This window comes from Struthio camelus, chromosome 8, assembly GCF_040807025.1.
Source record: "Struthio camelus isolate bStrCam1 chromosome 8, bStrCam1.hap1, whole genome shotgun sequence".
NCBI classification, from domain to species: domain Eukaryota; kingdom Metazoa; phylum Chordata; class Aves; order Struthioniformes; family Struthionidae; genus Struthio; species Struthio camelus.
Genome location: NC_090949.1, coordinates 11,786,076 through 11,804,997, shown reverse-complemented (window position 1 = coordinate 11,804,997; position 18,922 = coordinate 11,786,076). Strand labels below are relative to the sequence as shown.

At 37.9% G+C, this 18,922-nt stretch overlaps 1 protein-coding gene across 6 annotated transcripts in view; it reads right to left on the bottom strand.

Annotated features, from left to right (window-relative positions):
- Positions 1-18,922, bottom strand: part of CRB1 (crumbs cell polarity complex component 1) — a 166,212-nt gene that overhangs the window by 98,300 nt on the left and 48,990 nt on the right. For all 6 annotated transcript variants that reach the window (XR_011142464.1, XM_068952099.1, XM_068952095.1 and 3 more), the window contains 2 exons: positions 10,105-10,689; positions 2,421-2,616 (listed from right to left, as the gene is read on the bottom strand). Coding sequence is in view for 5 of the 6 variants with exons in the window: in XM_068952095.1 (XP_068808196.1) it covers positions 2,421-2,616; positions 10,105-10,689 (781 nt within the window). In the remaining variant the exon portion in view is untranslated. The remainder of the gene's footprint in view (positions 1-2,420; positions 2,617-10,104; positions 10,690-18,922) is intronic.

The following is an 18,922-nucleotide window of genomic DNA, read 5'->3' as shown; positions in this document are numbered from 1 at the left end:
ACTTCTAATACAATTTCTGTAGGCTTAACATTATCACAAAATGGAAAGGAAGAGATTCTGGGAGAGAGAGAATTTTCCTTGATGAAAATAATTGTTTGTTGTTGTTAGATTTCAGTATAGAAATAATAATTATTTGCATAGTTCCAATAATAACAGTAATACTAACTTCATTTTGATAGCAACACTACTATTGTGGGTTTAGAGGTAAACAAACTAGTATACATAAATATGAATATTTGAAATAATGAACAATGTGCAGATAATCAATAATTATGTCTGCTTTGTCTCAGGTGAGCTAATTATTACAAAATATGTAAGATCTTGTGATTGTTCTGTGATATATCACAATTCTTATGCTTAGGTCATGATCTAATTAAACACCTAAAGCTATGCACGCCATAAGAAAAGACAGACCTCTGCAAAATGACTGTGTTAAATACGCATGTCTGGATGAGCTCTTCCTAATAATAATCAGACTCAAAAATGAATTTAATTCTTATATGGCTTTCCTTTACATTAAAATCATACACTAGCTATTGTACAATTGAAATCATGGGGAATCCTGCTGAACATGAGATTTCTGAGTTTAGTGTCAGTATCTTAGACTCGGAATAAATAGATGGAGGGAAGCTATATTGTTGAATGTAACAGAACATCAGAAGACAACTGACTACTGCAGTCTAACAGACCAGCAAGCATAGACTGTGGGTTTACTGCACTGTGTAAGTGTACACAGACAAAAACTCCTGGCAAGCTAGTTTATTACTAGTGCATAGATTATCCTTAAATCAAGATCAGAGATGAATTAGGTCAGCTGGCATTTGAATTTAGGACATAAAACATAATCAGGAAGATGTGAACTAGTAAAATAACTCTCATTCTGAAATAGTCTCAAATAGCAGTTCAAAAGTCTTTTTTTTTTTAGGCTGTTGTGTATTTTTGTTTGTTTGTTTTGGGTTTTTTTACACATTTCAATGTGCCTTCAGTTTGGTGCTATTCAATTTTTGTGAAGAAAGAGCTCGTCTGCCTTTTTTCCCTTTGGTCCAGAGTGAAGGAGCAGTGAGGAATATTCATAACTACTTAAACCGAAGCCTCACTTATGTTCCCTTTTCACTGGCATATTTAAACATTTCATGTTGCTGTGATCCTCCAGGAGTTCTGGAGGGCAGCCTGCTTGCAGGTAGGCTATGACTGAGGATTCAGTTGACTTAGTTAATTAAAAAAGTGAATCAGGGAGGTGAAAAGTCTCTAACTGGTCACTCAGGCATGCCAGAATGTTTTCATTTCAGGTGCAAGGTGACCTCTTTCTCCCACTGCAGTCATGCTTTAGCGACACTGGAAAATAGTAAATTGCTTTGTATTGTTCAGAGTCATTCAGTACTTCAGAAAAGAAATTCCACAAGGTGTTCTGACTGGTGCAATGTCACGATACTGTATGAAAGCCCGTTCCTGGAACATGATCGCTGTCTGCCTCTGAATTCAAGCTGAGCGTGCCTCTTGCTCACGTGACTTTTCTGACTGATTTTTGTGGAGTTAGTATCTTAAAAACTGCTTTATAAAAACCGAAAAATGAACAGTACAGGATAAATCTTACACTCGTAACTTCAATGCCTGTGAATATGCGCATCAATTTTTGGCTTTATTTTCTATAATGTACACTTTATGCATATATATTTTCTGTTTTTTAGAATTCATGCTGAGTATGCAAAGTGACTATCAAAGACTGAATGCCAGAGTTCAGGTTGCCTGGACTGCCCTTAGATCTCTGGGTAGAGCTGTTAACATTAGGTAAAGAAACTTACTTTTCTCTTGCTTTGCAGTGTCTCGGTCTATCTGTCTGTCTGTCTCTCCCTTCCTCCCCTTCTCTTTTGTCCATGGGTTGCAGGTGGTTTTGAACAAGGAACTGTTGTCCCGTATGCCCATAAAATACCTGGCACGTTTCCTAATGACGTCTGTTACTATGGTAACTATTATTTCTGGTTTCTTCTGCCTTTCTCGTCTAATGTTTCTGTCTGTAAGTGTGGACAGCTGCTGTTAGCAAATTTAATTTTAGGCACTTTCACATCTCACTTGGAAACTAAAGTTTGATGGACTTTAGAAAAAGAATTGATCTTTAAGTGATAATTCCTCAGGGCCAGATAAACAACACAAATATTCAGAAATAAAAGTGTAAATGTAAAAAATGTACTTCTTGGTTAATTTTTGCCATAAACTTTTTCTTGTCTTACTGACTCTGACCCCAGACTTGCATTCTTGAATCGTTTCTAAATTTTAACCAAAATCAGTGCAGGATCAGGAAATGAAATCAATTTGAAGTGAAATCAACTATTTAAATATTTAGGCTGTCATAGAATTTCAGTCTGTAAATAGAGAAGTTAACAGCACATCACACTAGCATTACCTAATTGCAGGATACATACCCACTGACACCATCTGTACACTGTCCCGCATGGAGGCAGGGCTGGCTGATGCACTCATCGATGTTGGTGTCGCAGAGATCACCAAGGAATCCGAGCATGCAGGAGCAGGTGAAGCTCCCCAAGAAATCATGGCAGGTTGCACCATTTAGGCAAGGCTGTGATAAACACTCATCTATTTCCAGCTCACAGTTTGTACCTTCAAAAGCAAAAGCAAGGAAACCCTAAACTTCAAAAATAGTTAATTTTGGAGGTTTCTGCAAGGACTGTTTTAAGTGCAATATTGACATAATCTTTTTTTTCCAAGCAATTCTCTAATTTTGAAAAGAAATTTCCTCCTCAATGTGCACTGCAAAACTAGTTTTTTCAAGGCATGGGAGAAGTTACAAAAGAACAAAACAGCTGTTAGTCACAAGGATAGATACAATACTGACTCTCTCAGGTTGAAGGTGGAAGTAGAGTGAATGAATTTTCAGATTATTCAAACCATGCTACTGTCATATGTATATATTACAGAAGTGATCAGTCATTTAATGATCTTGGCAGAGTCCATTTAAGGCTGCACAGTTAACTGAATTAAACACAGGTAAAATCCTCAGAGTAGGGACAGGAAGCAGTGTCATTGCTTAATGTTTCTTAAGGTTTAGCAATGTGTAAATGAGGCCAGTCTATGATGCTGTGTTTGCAACAGGTCAGAATCTTGGCGCTGCTCCTCACATATATTTGATGAGACTAAATCAATTCTAATATTAGTTTGCAGCTATTTGTGATAACTGGCAGGTTAAATATACGTTTCTTATCTCTAGCACAATCTAGGACACCGACTATTTGGTAACTAATGCTTTGCAGCTGCTGCTCTGGGTATTCCAGGGTTTTGTATGCTTATGCACTTATTTACTATTTTGAGTAATAAACCATTATTTGTTCATGGAACTTTCACCTGCTCAGTCAATTTATTTTACCAACTGCAGTATCAGCCACTAAATGGATGCAAAATGGAAAATTAGAATGAAGTTGTTAGTTTTAAGTTGACTCCCCTTTCTCTTATTTGGCTAATCAAAGTCATAGAAGTATTGTAAAGAGTTTGCAGGGGAATTTCCTACTTGAAAGACAATCTACAAGACTGAGATTAGGGTACTTTTTTGGAGAGATGAGGATTTTAGTACAGGATCGTGGGACAGGCTCTCAAAAGATGAGAACAGACACATTTTGATTATTGGTACTATGTTTGCAGTTAGGTGCTCACCTCTAGGCTTCGCATTTACTGTTTTTACCAGCTCTGCACTACTGTGGAATGTGTACGTTCAAATTAGAACACTTTTTTCTCCAAAACAGTGAGACTGCTAATATTCAGCACTATTACTTGATTATTAATTTACTTTGTTTTGAATGGAGCATCTTCATAAATATCTGCACTACAGATAAATATCTGGAAATATCTTAACATATCAAAACAGAACTTGAAGATGGTATCTCTTAATTATTTTGTATTTAAACATAAAAGTGCATACATTCTAACAAGATCTTCCACCTTTCTAGTTATTATGTATAATTTTTACTGTAATATTTTTACTGTAGTTTTAGAGAATGCATTTTATAGTTTCTTGAAACCCCATATAAAACATTAGATCATCAGTTCTGTGCCTCCGGTTCAAGGTTAATTGATTCAGCTAGCCATTAGTTTCAATGAAAGGATTCCATGAGACCCTAATGCAGGAACTCATATGGTTTTGTGGTAATGTACGTATCACATCCAGATACAGTGAGCAATCCCTCTGTGGTCATTGCCCTGTGAATTCACTGAAATTGTAAACAATGTGTTTGCAGAAGTATGTGTAGTGACCGTAAATCTGCCAGAGCTTGTTAACAGCTTACTGTGAACACTAAAAACCATGTGACAAAACAAGCCCTGTTCAACTGATCCTTAGTTCAACCAAATTTAAAACTACAGTCCTGATAACAGCCTGACAATTAACAAGAGAACACAGTGTTGTTTTGGTTCATGTCTTTAATCTATCAAGCCCAGTAACCCGCCTTCGGCAGTGTTGCCTCAGAAGAAAACTTCTCCCTTTACAATGTATCTAGCCAATATGATATGCCATACAAACAGGGGGAATTCCTTCTTAGCCTTTATTGAATCTGCTAGCAGATTTTTTTTTTTTTGTATGTGAAGAAAAGAGATGAAAAGACTAGATTTGTATTTTCACCTCAGTCTAACATTCTGTCATAAATATGTTATATGCCAAATATCATATGCCAGAAAATAAAAAGCTCCAACAACCCTTTCCACAGATATTATGTAGAACTAAGCCATTAAAGAGCAAAGACATTCTGTTTTAGAGCAAGCAGAGTATTTCAGTGCATACTGAACCACACGAGTGGTTTGAATCAAAAGACTAGGATTGTGGATTTAAGTAATATTAATAACTTGTGTGGTTCCTTTGGACAACTAGGATTATTTCTTTTACAGCTTGTGCTTTAAATAAGTAGTACTGTATGCTTCTTTGTACAGCCTCAGTAATGTACAGTAAGTGCATTCGAGGATGAAAGAGAAAGATGGCGAACGCTTTCAAGCTTGGCTGCCTACAGATACACTAAAGTAAGTCACTTTCTGGTCAAAGATACCAGGGATTTGCAGACCCTGTATAGTTCCAGGTGGACCTGCATGTTCTTAATACTGCTGGAAATCAGTAAGCCAGGTCACCCCTTCCACTCCTATGCATCTATAGTATTATGTTCAAAAATGACAGGAACAAAAGAATGTCCTGATGTTCTACAATTATTATATATTAATCTTAGTATCATCATCTGGATGGAGTGTGTCAGCGATTTTACAGTCACCAGGTTTAAAAGATTAGGCAGAGTTCATATCTCTCCCTGCATCAAAAATAAATAGAAGAATTGTGAATAATTAGAAAAATTATTATTAATCCCAAATTAGAGGGAGGGGTTTAATTTCTTGGAGTGAGAATTGTCCTATGCGCAGATCTCTATTAACTACCAGTTATCTTTATGTGCAAAAAGACAGAAGTGGTTTCAGGTAGACAATTCTTTAGGTCTTATAACACTGCAATATCCTGACATAATAGGAGGAAATCAATGGGGCTAAATCCAATCAAAAGTTTCAGTGCCCAGAAGTTAGGAACTGCAATATGTATACTTTAGAGTATTGGCCCTCAGCTAGTATTTCTTCTGAAGACCCTTTGAAAGGCGGCAACTAGTGCTGGCCTCCTCTCACGTAATAGCCTTGTGGCTAGAAATATCAACAGCAAGCTGGTAATATGGGCTGAATTTTCTCCTCAGGCTGGATAGGGTGGGAAGTGGGGAATGTTGGTTTGAATTGAAAGTTGAGGAAGGAAACTGAGGCTTTCCACTTTGCAGGGAAGGCCTTGATCTACTAGGCTAGGATATAAAAGGGTATACACACTCTTGGTGTATGTTCTGTGAGTTCAGAGAACACCCCCTGGATCAGGCCCTTGAAGAATGTGAGTGATGCTCTCTGTCTCCCCCCAAGTCCCAGTGGGGTCAGGTGAGATCCCCTTGTCAGCTACCCTACTGGAACAGTGGCATGTGTTGCACAACACAGATATGCAGGAAGTGGAGGACAATTACTGTTGGATGGACAATGTTATTTGATATTGATATGTGCTAGTTTATCGTGATACCACCACTAATTTTCTGGGAAGTGAGATCTGTACCTGAAGTACACCATCCCATGGGAGAGGCTGGAAGTACCTCTCCCAGTGACAAAGGGATTCCCTCGCCCTTTATCTCTTGGAGTACAGATCTGTACTGACCCACCTCAGTACCTCTCTGAGGAGAGGGGAGAACCACTCTTAGGAAACAGTGGGAAGGGAGAGTACAGCCATCCATTACTAGATCAGACAGACAATGCAGGTAGCTCTACCCCATTGCTGGGCAGGGAGGTGATGTGAGGTGGAGACAAAAGCACGATGAGGCTGAGTGCAAAGCAAGCCATGAGAACAATATCTTTTGTGCTGGCAATTTGAGAACTGGGTGCCTAAAGGTCTGCTGAAGTTTTCATTTAACTGCTTAAGACTTAGGATGCATCTACTCCTAAACATTTGCATGGCATATATACTACTGATGAGAATACTGCATGTGAACTAAGGGATAGGTTTCATCTCATCAGGTAATATTGCACAGAATTGATCTCAGTTTTAGTTACATTGTAATAAAAGGTGTTGCACAAACAATGAGTATAGCTTATTATACCTCTTTCGTCAGTCACTGAATCAGCTTTTCCTATTTTAAGGGCATGCTCATGCCGCCAAGAATGGCTTCTTGAACTGCCATGTGCCCCTGATAGTTTACACTAAAATGTTCGCTGGCAATGGAGGACTGGCTTCAGCTGTGTAGCAAAGTAATTAATGTGACTAGCTGTGGGTAACTAGCAGGCTCTTATACCATACTCTGTTGGGGTGAATTAAAATTAAGTGCAATTAGTGCAATGGAAAAATAATGCATTTGCCTAAGGTATCTGACAAACCTTTGACAAATCAATTGAGTTTCATGATTTAACAGCTGTGTGCCACATGTCTTGTAAATAATTTCACACATGTAGAGTATTATTATAGTAAACTGCAGATTTCATGCTAAGTTCTCCAGTCTTTGGCTCTTGGTGCATTCTAACCTCTTCCATTTGTTTAAGAATTATGTGTGACATTTCTCAGCTATTTTAAGAAGTCATGCAAAACAGCAGACACACTCCACGAAACAAGTAGCAACCAAAGCCAGTAACTCAAGCATTTGGTTAACATTACTGCTGTAGATTTACTGTACATTCTCTACCTACATATCAAAAGATATAACCTTTTTAACATCTTAGGGAAATGAGATGAGGCTGGATGACTTCCCACAGTAACTCATCATGTCAGGCCAGGAAAATAAGGGTTGGCAAGATCCCCTGACAGAATAAATGTGGATTTTTATTACCAGTGGGGACACCTCGGGGCTTTCACTCAGTAATCCCTCTGGCTTGTGCATTTAACACAATGCACAGCAAGGTGCAGAAAATAACAGAAAAAATGCTTCTGATAAATCATTTGGTTAAGTAGCCTTTAAAAGCTGGTATTTTTACTGCTGAAGGAAGTGTCAGCTGCTCCTTTATAGAATTATTATTATCAGCCTCTTTGCTGCTGGAAGCTGTGTCTGAGCTGTATGTCAAAACACTGAAATCTCTTCTGCTTTATATTTTAGAACTCCTCCTTGGCTCTCTCACTTCTTAACTCTGCTTGTACCGATTGTAGAGCACTCGGAGTGACATTGCTCGATTTCAGTGCAGCCAAAGAGCATCAGCCTGGAAAATAGCAGAATTTGCTGGAGTCACTCCACTTTTATCATAAGAGTGAGTTTCCTCCAACAGTTTGTGCTGATCTAAGTCTTCATTTATTTTTGTTTGGGCTTTATTAGTTTATGGTATTTTCTTCTGCTGTGTCTCTAAGGTGCATATTCTGTCTTTCAAACTGAGTTCCTAGGCTATAGATCCAGTCCTGGACCTCAGTGACAGTGTAGGTTTAACAAATACAGTTTCCTGACTACAAGAGCAGGTCTGAGTTGAGTCTGATCACTGCAGCGTAACCAAGCTGACTGTTAATAGTTTTTTTGCTTCCTTATGGTCTTTGGCTTTCCCCTAGCTGCATAGTTTTCCCATTGCTTGGCCTCAGCTCAGACACCCACTGCCAGCAGCAGGGTGGCAGGAAAGCCATGAGCTTCCCTCAAATAACATTCTCTTTGCTCACGAGGGATATTAACTGAGGGTTGACTTCCAGCTGAATGCTGCCACACACTAGAAAGTTGCTTTTTACCTCTGACTTCACCTCCCTTGTGGGGCTTTTGGGATCGGGTTTTAAACTACGTCTTATTCATTTGCATCAGTTGAAGTAGTAGGTGTGTTTTTTCCCAATATTTTTTTGCTGTATGAATTTTTTTTTTTTTTTAACCTGATGGCAATCTGTCACTAAAGCGTCTTCCCTTTTCTCTTTTTAATGATTTGGTGTGCTATCTCTTGCAGTCCTATCCCTGAACAGAGCTTTGAAACTGGAGGGGGACTATCTGCCTGAACTATTATAAGCCCTCCAGGAAAGGAAGTAGGCAAGAAATATCACACAAGTATCTTAAAAATGGGACCATACAAAATGGAATTATCAAAAAAATGGGCAGTTCGGAAACCTGATAATACTCTTCCTTCTTTTTAATTTATATAATGTCCTAGTTTCAAATGAATACTCTGTTTCTGGGAAGAGGAGAGGAGTTATGATTAGTCAGAAAATTAAATTTACACAGCTTAAGCAGTGAGTTCAGAATATGTGTAGCCACTGTGCATGCAGAGGGATGGGTTTTTAAGATATAGTGGCACACTTTCCTCTTTCTGTTTAGAAAGCTAAACGCTTGGCTGTAATCTGTTTTTCCTCCATCTGCAGGATATGTTTTTTCCCTAGTCTTTGATGTTTTTGCCTTATTCTGGTCTTGAAAATCTTTATTTCTAGGCTTTCATACCATACTTACTGTTTTTGTATTTGAGTTCATAGTTGCAACTGATACCAAGATTTCTAACTCAGCTGAGAAGTTCACTATATGCACTATAAAAGTCCTCAACTTTGAACTACTAAAAAATGGAAGAATGAGAAATGGGGTGTATAGGTGAATTTTTCTTGATAATATGAACCACAAACCTCCATTCTTGATAAATGTCCATTCTTCTAGAACATCTAGCTGTAACTTACTATCTCACATGAAATATAGCCAATGCTCCATAGAGGAGGCAGAGGTGCCTTTTTTGAATGGTTAGAACCCATCGAAATATTGCTCCTTCTCTTCTCCCCAGAAAGAACATTTAACACACATTTTAGAAACTTGTCCCATGTCAAAAAGAAAGAAAGAAAATTTACCTGTGGATTCAGTCGGACTGTTGATCAAGGAGTGATTTTGAAACATAGTAAAAGGGGACAATATGCATCAGTAGGTTATATAGCTTAACAATCAGCACAATGAAACCAGAAAGGCATATCCTTTTTTAGAACTGATGTTGAGGAAAAAGGATAGATTAATTTATTTTGCTGTAAGTTCCAGCAAAGTAGAAGTGGAAAAAGGGGTCTATTAGCTATAGTGGATAAAGGAAAGCTGATAGAAGAGGAAGAAAGTCTGAACTAGGTGTTTTGAAAATCTCTAAACATGATACTTTTCCTCAGAAAAGTGGCAGGGAAGACAGGGGAAAAAAAAAGGTTTTTAAAGGAATATGCTCCCAAAAAGCAAATGTCAAGGTTTAAGAATATAGTTTGTTTCAGTTAGGAAATCAAGTATGTCTAAGTAGATCTAATTTTTAAAATATCACTGTCAAAAATAGGTTTTGTCCAAGGACCAAAATGTATGTATAGCATTCTGAGGGCACGCGTTCTCATAATGTTTCTTTTAAGAGGAAAGTTAACCTAGGCCTTGATCTTCATGGAACTGCTCTGTAGATTTTTTGGAAAATGTGAGATTTCTTTAATCCTTCTCTATCTAGCACCACTAGTTCCAAGTGATAAGATCACCCATAATGCATCAACATCCACTGGAGCTGGATACAGATACAACCAAATAAGTGTGAGGGGGAAATAAATCTTGGAACACTATGTGTGGTTGCTCTTCATGACACAAAGAAAAAGTTGTTTTTAATAGTACTTACCTGTGTACCCAAGCGGACAGATGCAATCATACCTTCCTATCTGGTTCAGGCACATTGCCCCATTCAGGCATGGATCTGAAACACATTCATTCACTTCCAGGTCACAGTGCTTGCCTTGATAGCCTGGGACACAGTAGCAGGAGTATTCATCAACCCCATCCCTGCACACTGCTCCATTGTGGCATGGTTCAGAAACGCATTCATCGAAATCCACTTCACAGAGAGTACCTGTGTAGCCTGCATGACAAAGGCAGGTAGGGCCAGCCAGGCCATATTGGCAAGTGCCTCCATGTTCACAGGGGTTTGTGTCACACACACTGATGGCTATTTCACAGGTAGTTCCATTATACCCAGCAGGGCACTCACAAGTAAAGCTGAAGTTTCCAGCAGAGCTTAAACAGGTAGCGTTTTGAAGACAAGGATTTGAGGAGCAAGGATCATAGGTTTTATTGCAGAGTTCCTCCACAGTGTCAACTGATATGTCTGCACAAGGGCAGGTATTGTCTTTATCACCAGCAATGCATGTAGAGCTCTTTTGGCAAGAGTTTGACAGGCACCTGGAATCATTTCTCATGCAAAGTGACTCTAGAAAGGAAAAACAGAAAACACTGAGAACTTCCAGAGCACTTGCAGTAAAACAGAGAGAAAGAAATACAACTCTTACCACAACTTCTTTCAAAATTAATAGTTCCAATTGCTGACTGTTGAGAAGAAAACAGAACTAATAACTGCAAGCAGTCGATTAATAAATATAAAACAAAGAACACTATCAAAATATGAATAGGTTGTGATTCTCGCCTCTTCCAACAGCTGTGGTCTGTCAGGGTTGCAAATTCATTGCTTAACCCTAACAACACTGTCGCAGATATTTGATCAACAGACACAATCAACAATATGAAATATATTTAGGTGTTTTAAAGACAATATCTTTTTATTAGAACAAGGAGTTGAACCACTTCTTTTCAGTTCAGTACCAGTTTGGATTCTGGTGTGGCGGAAGTTGTTTGTATTGGAGTTCAATAAAACTGAATGACTTGGGTACAGTTTGAGCTCAAGTGATTCACAATCCATTATGCCCTTGGATTTTATTTTTGACTTACTGATTAGAACAGTACTTTGACATCTATATAGCACTTCTACCACAAAGGATCTCCCAAACACCTGGGATACAAAATGTTTCTTCTTTGCTCTCGGAGTGCCATCAGCCTGGAAGGACATGGTGAACATGGTGTGAACGTTTCCCCCGCTTCCCTCCAGGAACTGAGGATTAAAGGCAACTTGGAGTTGCCTTGCTGCTGTAAAGAATGGCAGATAGTAATAATAGCTACTTCTCACTTCCCAGTCAAGGAGGAGAAAGCTGCTACTGGCATTATTCATAATCCACAATTGAGAAACCCTAATACAGTTAAAGTAGTGAAGGATGTTCTATCCCGTCAAAGAAAACAAGAATTTTGCCAAGAAACTGTATCGTTTTAATCATGGCTAATCGTCTCCATAACATAAGAAATGTCAGCATTCAGATGTTATGAGTAGAGCAGGTATACATAAACTATGTCTAATTTAGTGATAGGGATACCAAGCAATAGCAGTGAAGGTGCCAAATACTGAGCATGAGCTAGGTAAATTGACATGGGCTGAATCCTGCTACAACAACTACTCTGCCCACAGTATCAAGTGAGCTAGACTAAAGCTTGAATACATTTATATGTGCTGTAATCATGTCTCCCGGTTGCAACACAGATATAGGTGAAGAGTGCAATAGGGCTCCAGTGATCACTAACATCATCTCCTCATAATGTCATGTTGCTTCTGTCATGACATGACATTTTTATCAGTATGGGTCAGTGGAAATGGTGTTAATCACCAGTACGCTTCCTGCAGCATCCAGGAATTTTGTTCATTCAGACATAACCTGATTCAAGGCTGCTGGAGATGGTAAGAACCAAAGAGAAGACTGCAAACACAGTGTTTAGAGACTAAGCTTAGGAATGCTTAGGAGGTGCCAGTGGAAGAAATCCTGAAGTTGCCTGCAAATAGTTTGCTAGTGAAATGAAACAAAAGTAGATCAAATCTCATAGACACTGATTGCCCATTAATGGAGAGAAGTCAGGCAAGTAGTTATTTACTGATATAAAATACCTAGAAGAGAGAGAGCATATAAATACTGATTTAAAGAGCCAAACACATGTATTTTAATTTGTACGGATCTGACAGGAAAATCTGATTTGAAGTATAGTAAGTAGAGTTTTATCTAGTACAATTTTTTGCAACTGATTTTTGCCACATTATAAGGAAATCCTCTACTGTATAGTGAACATTTGAATACCACCAGATTTCTCCAGTGATTATGCTGTGGCATTCCTCAAAATATACAAGCAGTAAAACTGTAAACAAATATTCTGCATGCCACTAGAGGAAAAAATTGATGTTTGTATCACAGGAAAAAAAATGCAGTCATATCTTGGCTGAGAGTCTATGAAATAAAGGAGAACATTTCCTTCAGAAAGAAGGTAATGATTCGGAAGGGAAAGGTTCATGCGGGCTGGAGAATGAAAGTTGCATTAAACAATCTATATGTGAGTCCTCAAAACATCCCATTTTCTTCTTTCAGTTTTTACATTTATTCTACAGTCATATTTGGATATAAAAAGTATCTATTTTCTTTATTAAATTAACTTGAAAATGAATGGCAGAATGGTGACTTGTGCAAATGTGGATGAGCTGAACTTTTCAGAGAAATTCAGACCAGTTTCTAATTTCTTTCCAGTTCTTGGGACTTAGAGTCAGGATAGTGGACTCAGTAGAAAAGATGGGCATTGAAAGAGAATGAGCATGTAGAGACTCTTACCAATAACTGGAGCTTGATCAATGCTGATAAAGACCTGGGACAGAACCATGGCTGGCTGGGAAACTGAAAAGCCAGGACTGATCAGCTGAGAATAATAAACATCAACTGAGGATAGTCAGAGAGGACAAAATGAGTGATGAGGGCACATTTTTCATAATGTATATTTTAATACGTAATATAATTATTTAACTTGGTTATAGCCCCAGGAACGAGAGGTAGAAGAAGAAAGCTTGAGGAGGCCTTATCAGCTTAGAAAAGACTTAAATAGCTTACACAGATATGACACTATACTAATAAATACAGAAATTGGAAAAGTGAGTTGTGCTTCATTCTTGCGGCTTCTGACTTGAGACGTACAGAATCATCAAATGGTTGAGGTTGGAAGGGACCTTCGGACATCATTGAGTCCAACACCCCTGCTCAAACAGGGTCACCTAGAACAGGTTGCCCAGGACCATGTCCAGATGGCATGTACACATGAGCAGTAGTGCCTCTGAGAACAAAAAGCACAAATTTGAATGAACCTGGTGGACGTAAATGGATATGTTTATTGAGTGAAGTACCTAATTAATATTTGTTCAAACAAGTTGAATGGGATTTATGCAGTAGCACAGATGGCAACAGTGACACCATGATTTAAAACAAATCAACAAGTCTTAAGGATTACATAGAAATATTATTTCTTTGGGTTGCGTGTATAAGGGAAACCTGATAAATGCTTTTGTTTGACCTATTTTTTGTTGTTCTGATTTTTTCTGTTCTGATGCAGAGATAGTGAGAAGAAGTATCTAGAAGAAAGTATGCTTGCTTCTAGATAATCTTTATTTAACGCAGGTGAAGACAGACCTCATTAAGAAAGAAAGCTAAGAATTGATTAGCAGATTGAGAGTTGGAGCTTTATCTCCAGTTATGTAAAACAGAAACAGGAAAAAAATTGTACCTCTAATTTAGCTCGCCTTTAAAACAATCTTCTCTCACCTGTTAACACTCAGTTCTGCACTGAGAGCAGATATTGCATCCCTATGCTATGTTAGTTGTATATTTCTCAGCTCACAGCACTTACTGAAAGCAAAATTCAAGATAACAGACTGGCCATGGTGTAGATATACTGACTTGCTCCACAGTCAGCAGTATCACAGACCTTTCTTCTCAGCACACTCTTATGTATGTTGTAACACCCCACTTTACATATATGTGTATATTATCCATGTACTTAGTTTCTTCTCTTTACCTTGGATAATCAAAAGTTGACTGTAATCTATAAATTAGAGTTAAAATGAGCTAGAATGGGTTTCTTAGGAAATTTTTCATCTCACATTTTTCTTGGGATTGAGCAACTCTAAATAAAGAGCTTGCCTTTCAAACTGTCTGTCTACTTAAAATTCATTAAAATTGCATGTGTACAATGCATTTGAAGATATTAGACTATGATTAAGTTATAACTTTGTCTAACTACTGTACTGTGTAAACTGCAAGAGGTCAGGTCAATCATTGAAGTATTTGAGTAGAACCACTCTGATATGAGAGGCAAGTTACTACTGCTCCTTCAGAGTTAATTTGCATGCAACAACGCAATATGTTGTAAATGACTGCATATAAGAGAAGCTGAAGGTTTGCTTTTTTCCAGTTCTGCCAGCAGCATACTAGTTTTGAGCATTGGTACACATAAAGTTTCACAGTTCACTGTGGCACTAATAGTGGGTGGAAATGAGGGAAGAAGAAATGAAGCCCTGAAAGCATAGTCTGTAGTCAAGGCAACCAACTTCTCTCCAAAGTGAAACCACAACAGGGAAAATGCAAAACAATAAGCCTTTCTTGGATTTTTTTAAACACTAGTATCTTAACTTTGGCTCCTCTGGCTTTTGTTAAAACAAATTTCTTACGCAGAAATTGCTGATGGACAATTCAATGTAAACGTGTTTGTTCCAGTAATGCCAGGAGGATGTTTCTGTTTGATTTGTTTTAAAAGTTTACAGCAAAACACTAAGGGACTTCTGGAGTTTTATCTTCATTTCTCATGCACTGTGCCATGGGTTTTATTATTTTTGTAGTTCTTGAGGAACACAAGAGTTTTGAAGTTCTTGGCAGAGATGTAATTGTTATTGAGTTTTAGCTTGCTCATGATTTAAAGACTAGGATCAAGAGTTTTTGTTAGGGGTACCATACAATAGTTTTGCCTGAGCAACAAAGCTCCATCTCAAAGAGACAATCATCAAAGAGCATGTAATTATCAAGCTGTGGTTACCAAATGGTATGCAGTTTACCGGGATGTTTCTATGATTTTTTGATGTGAGTCATGTTCCTAAATGACACGTGTCAGAAAATCGTTGGACCCTGGATTCACAGTCAGAGCACCATTTTCCACCTCCTTGAGAAGTTATTTACACTGCATCCCTGCCTCCCAAAAGGAAACTCAGTTTCCCTGCTGCACTGGAGTAAAGTGGAAGAATGGGTTTGGAAACCTAACACTATTCAGAACTACATGGAAATAGCAGAGAAAAAAAAAACGTAACGTAGAATCTGAACCCCCCCTATGCTCTGAGATGTGATGTAGCAGAGTATAATGGTGTCTGAGGCAAAGGCTGGCTCAGTCTGAGATTATTTACTACATATGCAGAAAGAGATGTAAGAAAAGGAAATAAATATTTTAGTTTTGTTGGGAGCTTGACTTTTGGTAATGTTGCATAGGGATAACCTGAAAAGGCCTCACGTTCTAGTTCAGATACACATAGTCATTTTCATTCTTAACCAATTAAGATCACTTAAGCAGTGACTTGTTCTGACAGAGATTCTTAAAATTTGTATTCAGTGTTAGAAACACTGAAACAAAATGCTGATCACTTTGGATTTACACTGACTGACATCTGAAGTAATTATCAGTCTCTTTATAAACATCGGTACATTAATCTAATACTGGAGGAATTAGTGCCAAGCATTTTACTCCATGGTTGCATCCTTTTGATGTAGATGAGACGTTTGGCAGTATATTCAGAAGATGAAATGCATTAGAATCGCCTAGATTGTGCTCTGCAAAATTCTTTGCAGTAAAGCTTGCCACCTACTGGAAAATCATCAGTACTACTACAGGTATGTCAATAGTCCTGTAGAGAGCTGGCACAAGAAACATCCAAAACGAGAGAGTCAGTTGGATAAGCTTAGTGAAGTGCATTGAAGTGATGTTGTTTGTACATGAATAATTGAGGTTATATTACTAATCGGCACTAAAAATGCATGATTTCTGTCTAGTAATGACTCCTTAGTGACCCAGAACCACTGTAACAATGCAAAACAATATTGTTTATGATGTTGGAATGCACTAATGACAATGTGCATGAGAATGACAATGGATGAGGGCAAAAATTAATTTAGTGGGAAAGTTAACATAAACAGGACAGGAGTTTTGAATGGGCCAAGGTAATTTGGTACAGATGTTCTGACTCCTGACGAGAAGACTAGCGTTCCTCAGTAAAGCAGGTATTCTGAAGTGCTTACCCTCAGATCTTTCCTAATTGAGAATCCTGAGGATTTCTTCTAGATTCAGTTTGATTCAGAGGGCTATAGAATTCTTGTAGGCTTTTCAAAGTATTCTGCCATCTTAAATTCATAAAATCAAAAGTAAAGTAAGTTGATGATCCCCAATTTTGAGAATCTGATCAAGCAATCTTTGTTAGCTATTCAAGGTCTGTAAACAAATCCTCACAAACTCTGCTAGGCTGTTTTTGACAGAAATGTTTTTCAGCAAAGACCTGTTCTTTCTGGGCATGACTTCTCCTACAAGTTGGTGAAACATCATAATCGGCAGCAGGATTTTAAATGAAATTTCAATTACCACTAATCACTTTATTATGACCTTGAGTCCATTTGAATTTGGTCATGCCTGGACTTGGCTAATCAGTTCAACATACCTGTAGGCTGCTTGTAATTTGCAATACTGTTTTTCAGATGTGCCTTTTCTTCCTGAAGAAGGACTCTGAGCTTCACAGAAGCTCTCAGCACTAACTGCTTCAGGGTCTTTTTACCTAACCTTCAGAGATTTTTCTGACCTTCTTAACAGAGGTGGTCTATTTTCTAGAAAAAAAAAATTTCTAACAGAACATAACTAACTTCTTGATAGTCATATAGTCATCAACATTGACAAGCCTACTGTGCTTTGGGGAGGGCTTTTTCTTTTTCTTTTTAACACAAAGCTATTATTTCATACCTTCTTTGAATTAAAACTAGGAAGCTACACCAGCTAATACAGCTAATGCAGGTCACAGCAAAATCTGACATTTTGTTCTTAACTCACATGTTCTGGAATGGAATGGAATGTATACCAGAAAACTAATCATGCCCTAGCTGGAGGGAAACTAAGGCAAGGTATCATTCTCTAACATCCACATATTGTTAAAGACACACATATTAAGGTACCTGTCTGCTGCTATGTCTCTAATTTTCCTATCTCTTGCTGTAATGCATATGCTGGTCTAGAAGTTGAGAAATTAAATTTTTAAAATGTTCCTAAGGAAAAAATAAAATTAGGAAATAGGAAAAAATGATGTTCTCTCAAAAAAAAAAATAGAAAATATGTGCTTTTTAAAAAATGTGTTAAAATAACTGGTAATATCAATGTCTTGGTTGCTGTCCATCATTTTGACAGACAAAATTTCACTGGAGTAAATGAGGCAACAGTTGCTTTTCTTAGCACTACTATTTCAATCTGTTTTCTGTTGACTCAGCAACAGCACATACTATTTGTTCACAGGCTTTACCTTATAACCAAATAATTTCACTAGAAAAATCAGTGTAACATATTCCCAAGGATTCAAATAGCCCTGTGTCTGGACTTAGAAGAAGTATGTCTGGAGAACCTTCAATGCTTGTGTTCATTTATTGTTTAAAATTTGCCCTGAGATGTTAAAACAAATGTGTGAATCTATCACTGAAATATCAGGCTCTGTGACTTTAGTGAGATCTTCAAATAATTAGCATTTAACTGGAAATATTCAAGTATTGCGCAAGGTATTTAGTGCTGCATTGAAGAATGGTTGGCTTTGGTATAACTAGGCATATCTCAGTTTGTCTGCAGTCACTATGACATAGAAGATACAGTTCATCACTATGACAATAACTTCCTTGCCAAGACAGCCTTAGAAAGTTGTGGGTGTGCATATATATTCAGTCTTGAAATGCTACTTGATGTATCTTGAAGAACCAGAGAAGAGATGAGCACAGCTGCATAATCTACAGTGACAGAAATTGGGATCAGATACCTTCACCATAGACCAAAAAGAAGAGATGCCATGTGTGGATAAGCATTTGGCATATGGGAAAGAAAAGGACATAAGAACATGCCATTCAGGATTAAACAAAGCCAGGTAAGGGGCTATCTTAGCCCTCAAAATAGCTTTTCCATTCAGATTCTCTGTGAATAGCCCATTTCAGGTTTTTCCACACAGTTCTGATTTCCAGACTGAAGACTCAAACTTCTTAAATCTTGAACTAATGCTACTTTATCCCTTCCCTGCCCATCTCCCTACTTATTTGTGTATTGCACCCTTCACCCTAATTTCACTCATTGCTTCTCTGCTTTCCCACGTTGTCTCAATTATTTAATGTAACAAGCAGTTTATAGTTACTGTGGTGTCATTTCTCTTTTCCAACCTTCACCTAGGATGGAAGTGCACCTCCCTAGGACCTGACCTGCTCTATACATATTTGGAATTATTACTTGATCTGCTTAATGTACTTGGGAAGGTATAAACATACTTCTGACAAACAAGCAAGCATTTGTCATTGTGGCTACACATGTTGTGGCCATAAAGGGTTAATCTTGAATCTTTTTACTTCAGCTGTACGGCCAAAACATCCTAACATGTTGTTATAGAAACCACTTTCAGAGTTTAAATCTTGAATCCAGATTATTGCCATAGTAACCACCACCACACACACAGGCACAAAACAAAAAAGGTAGTTACTCAAAATATTCTG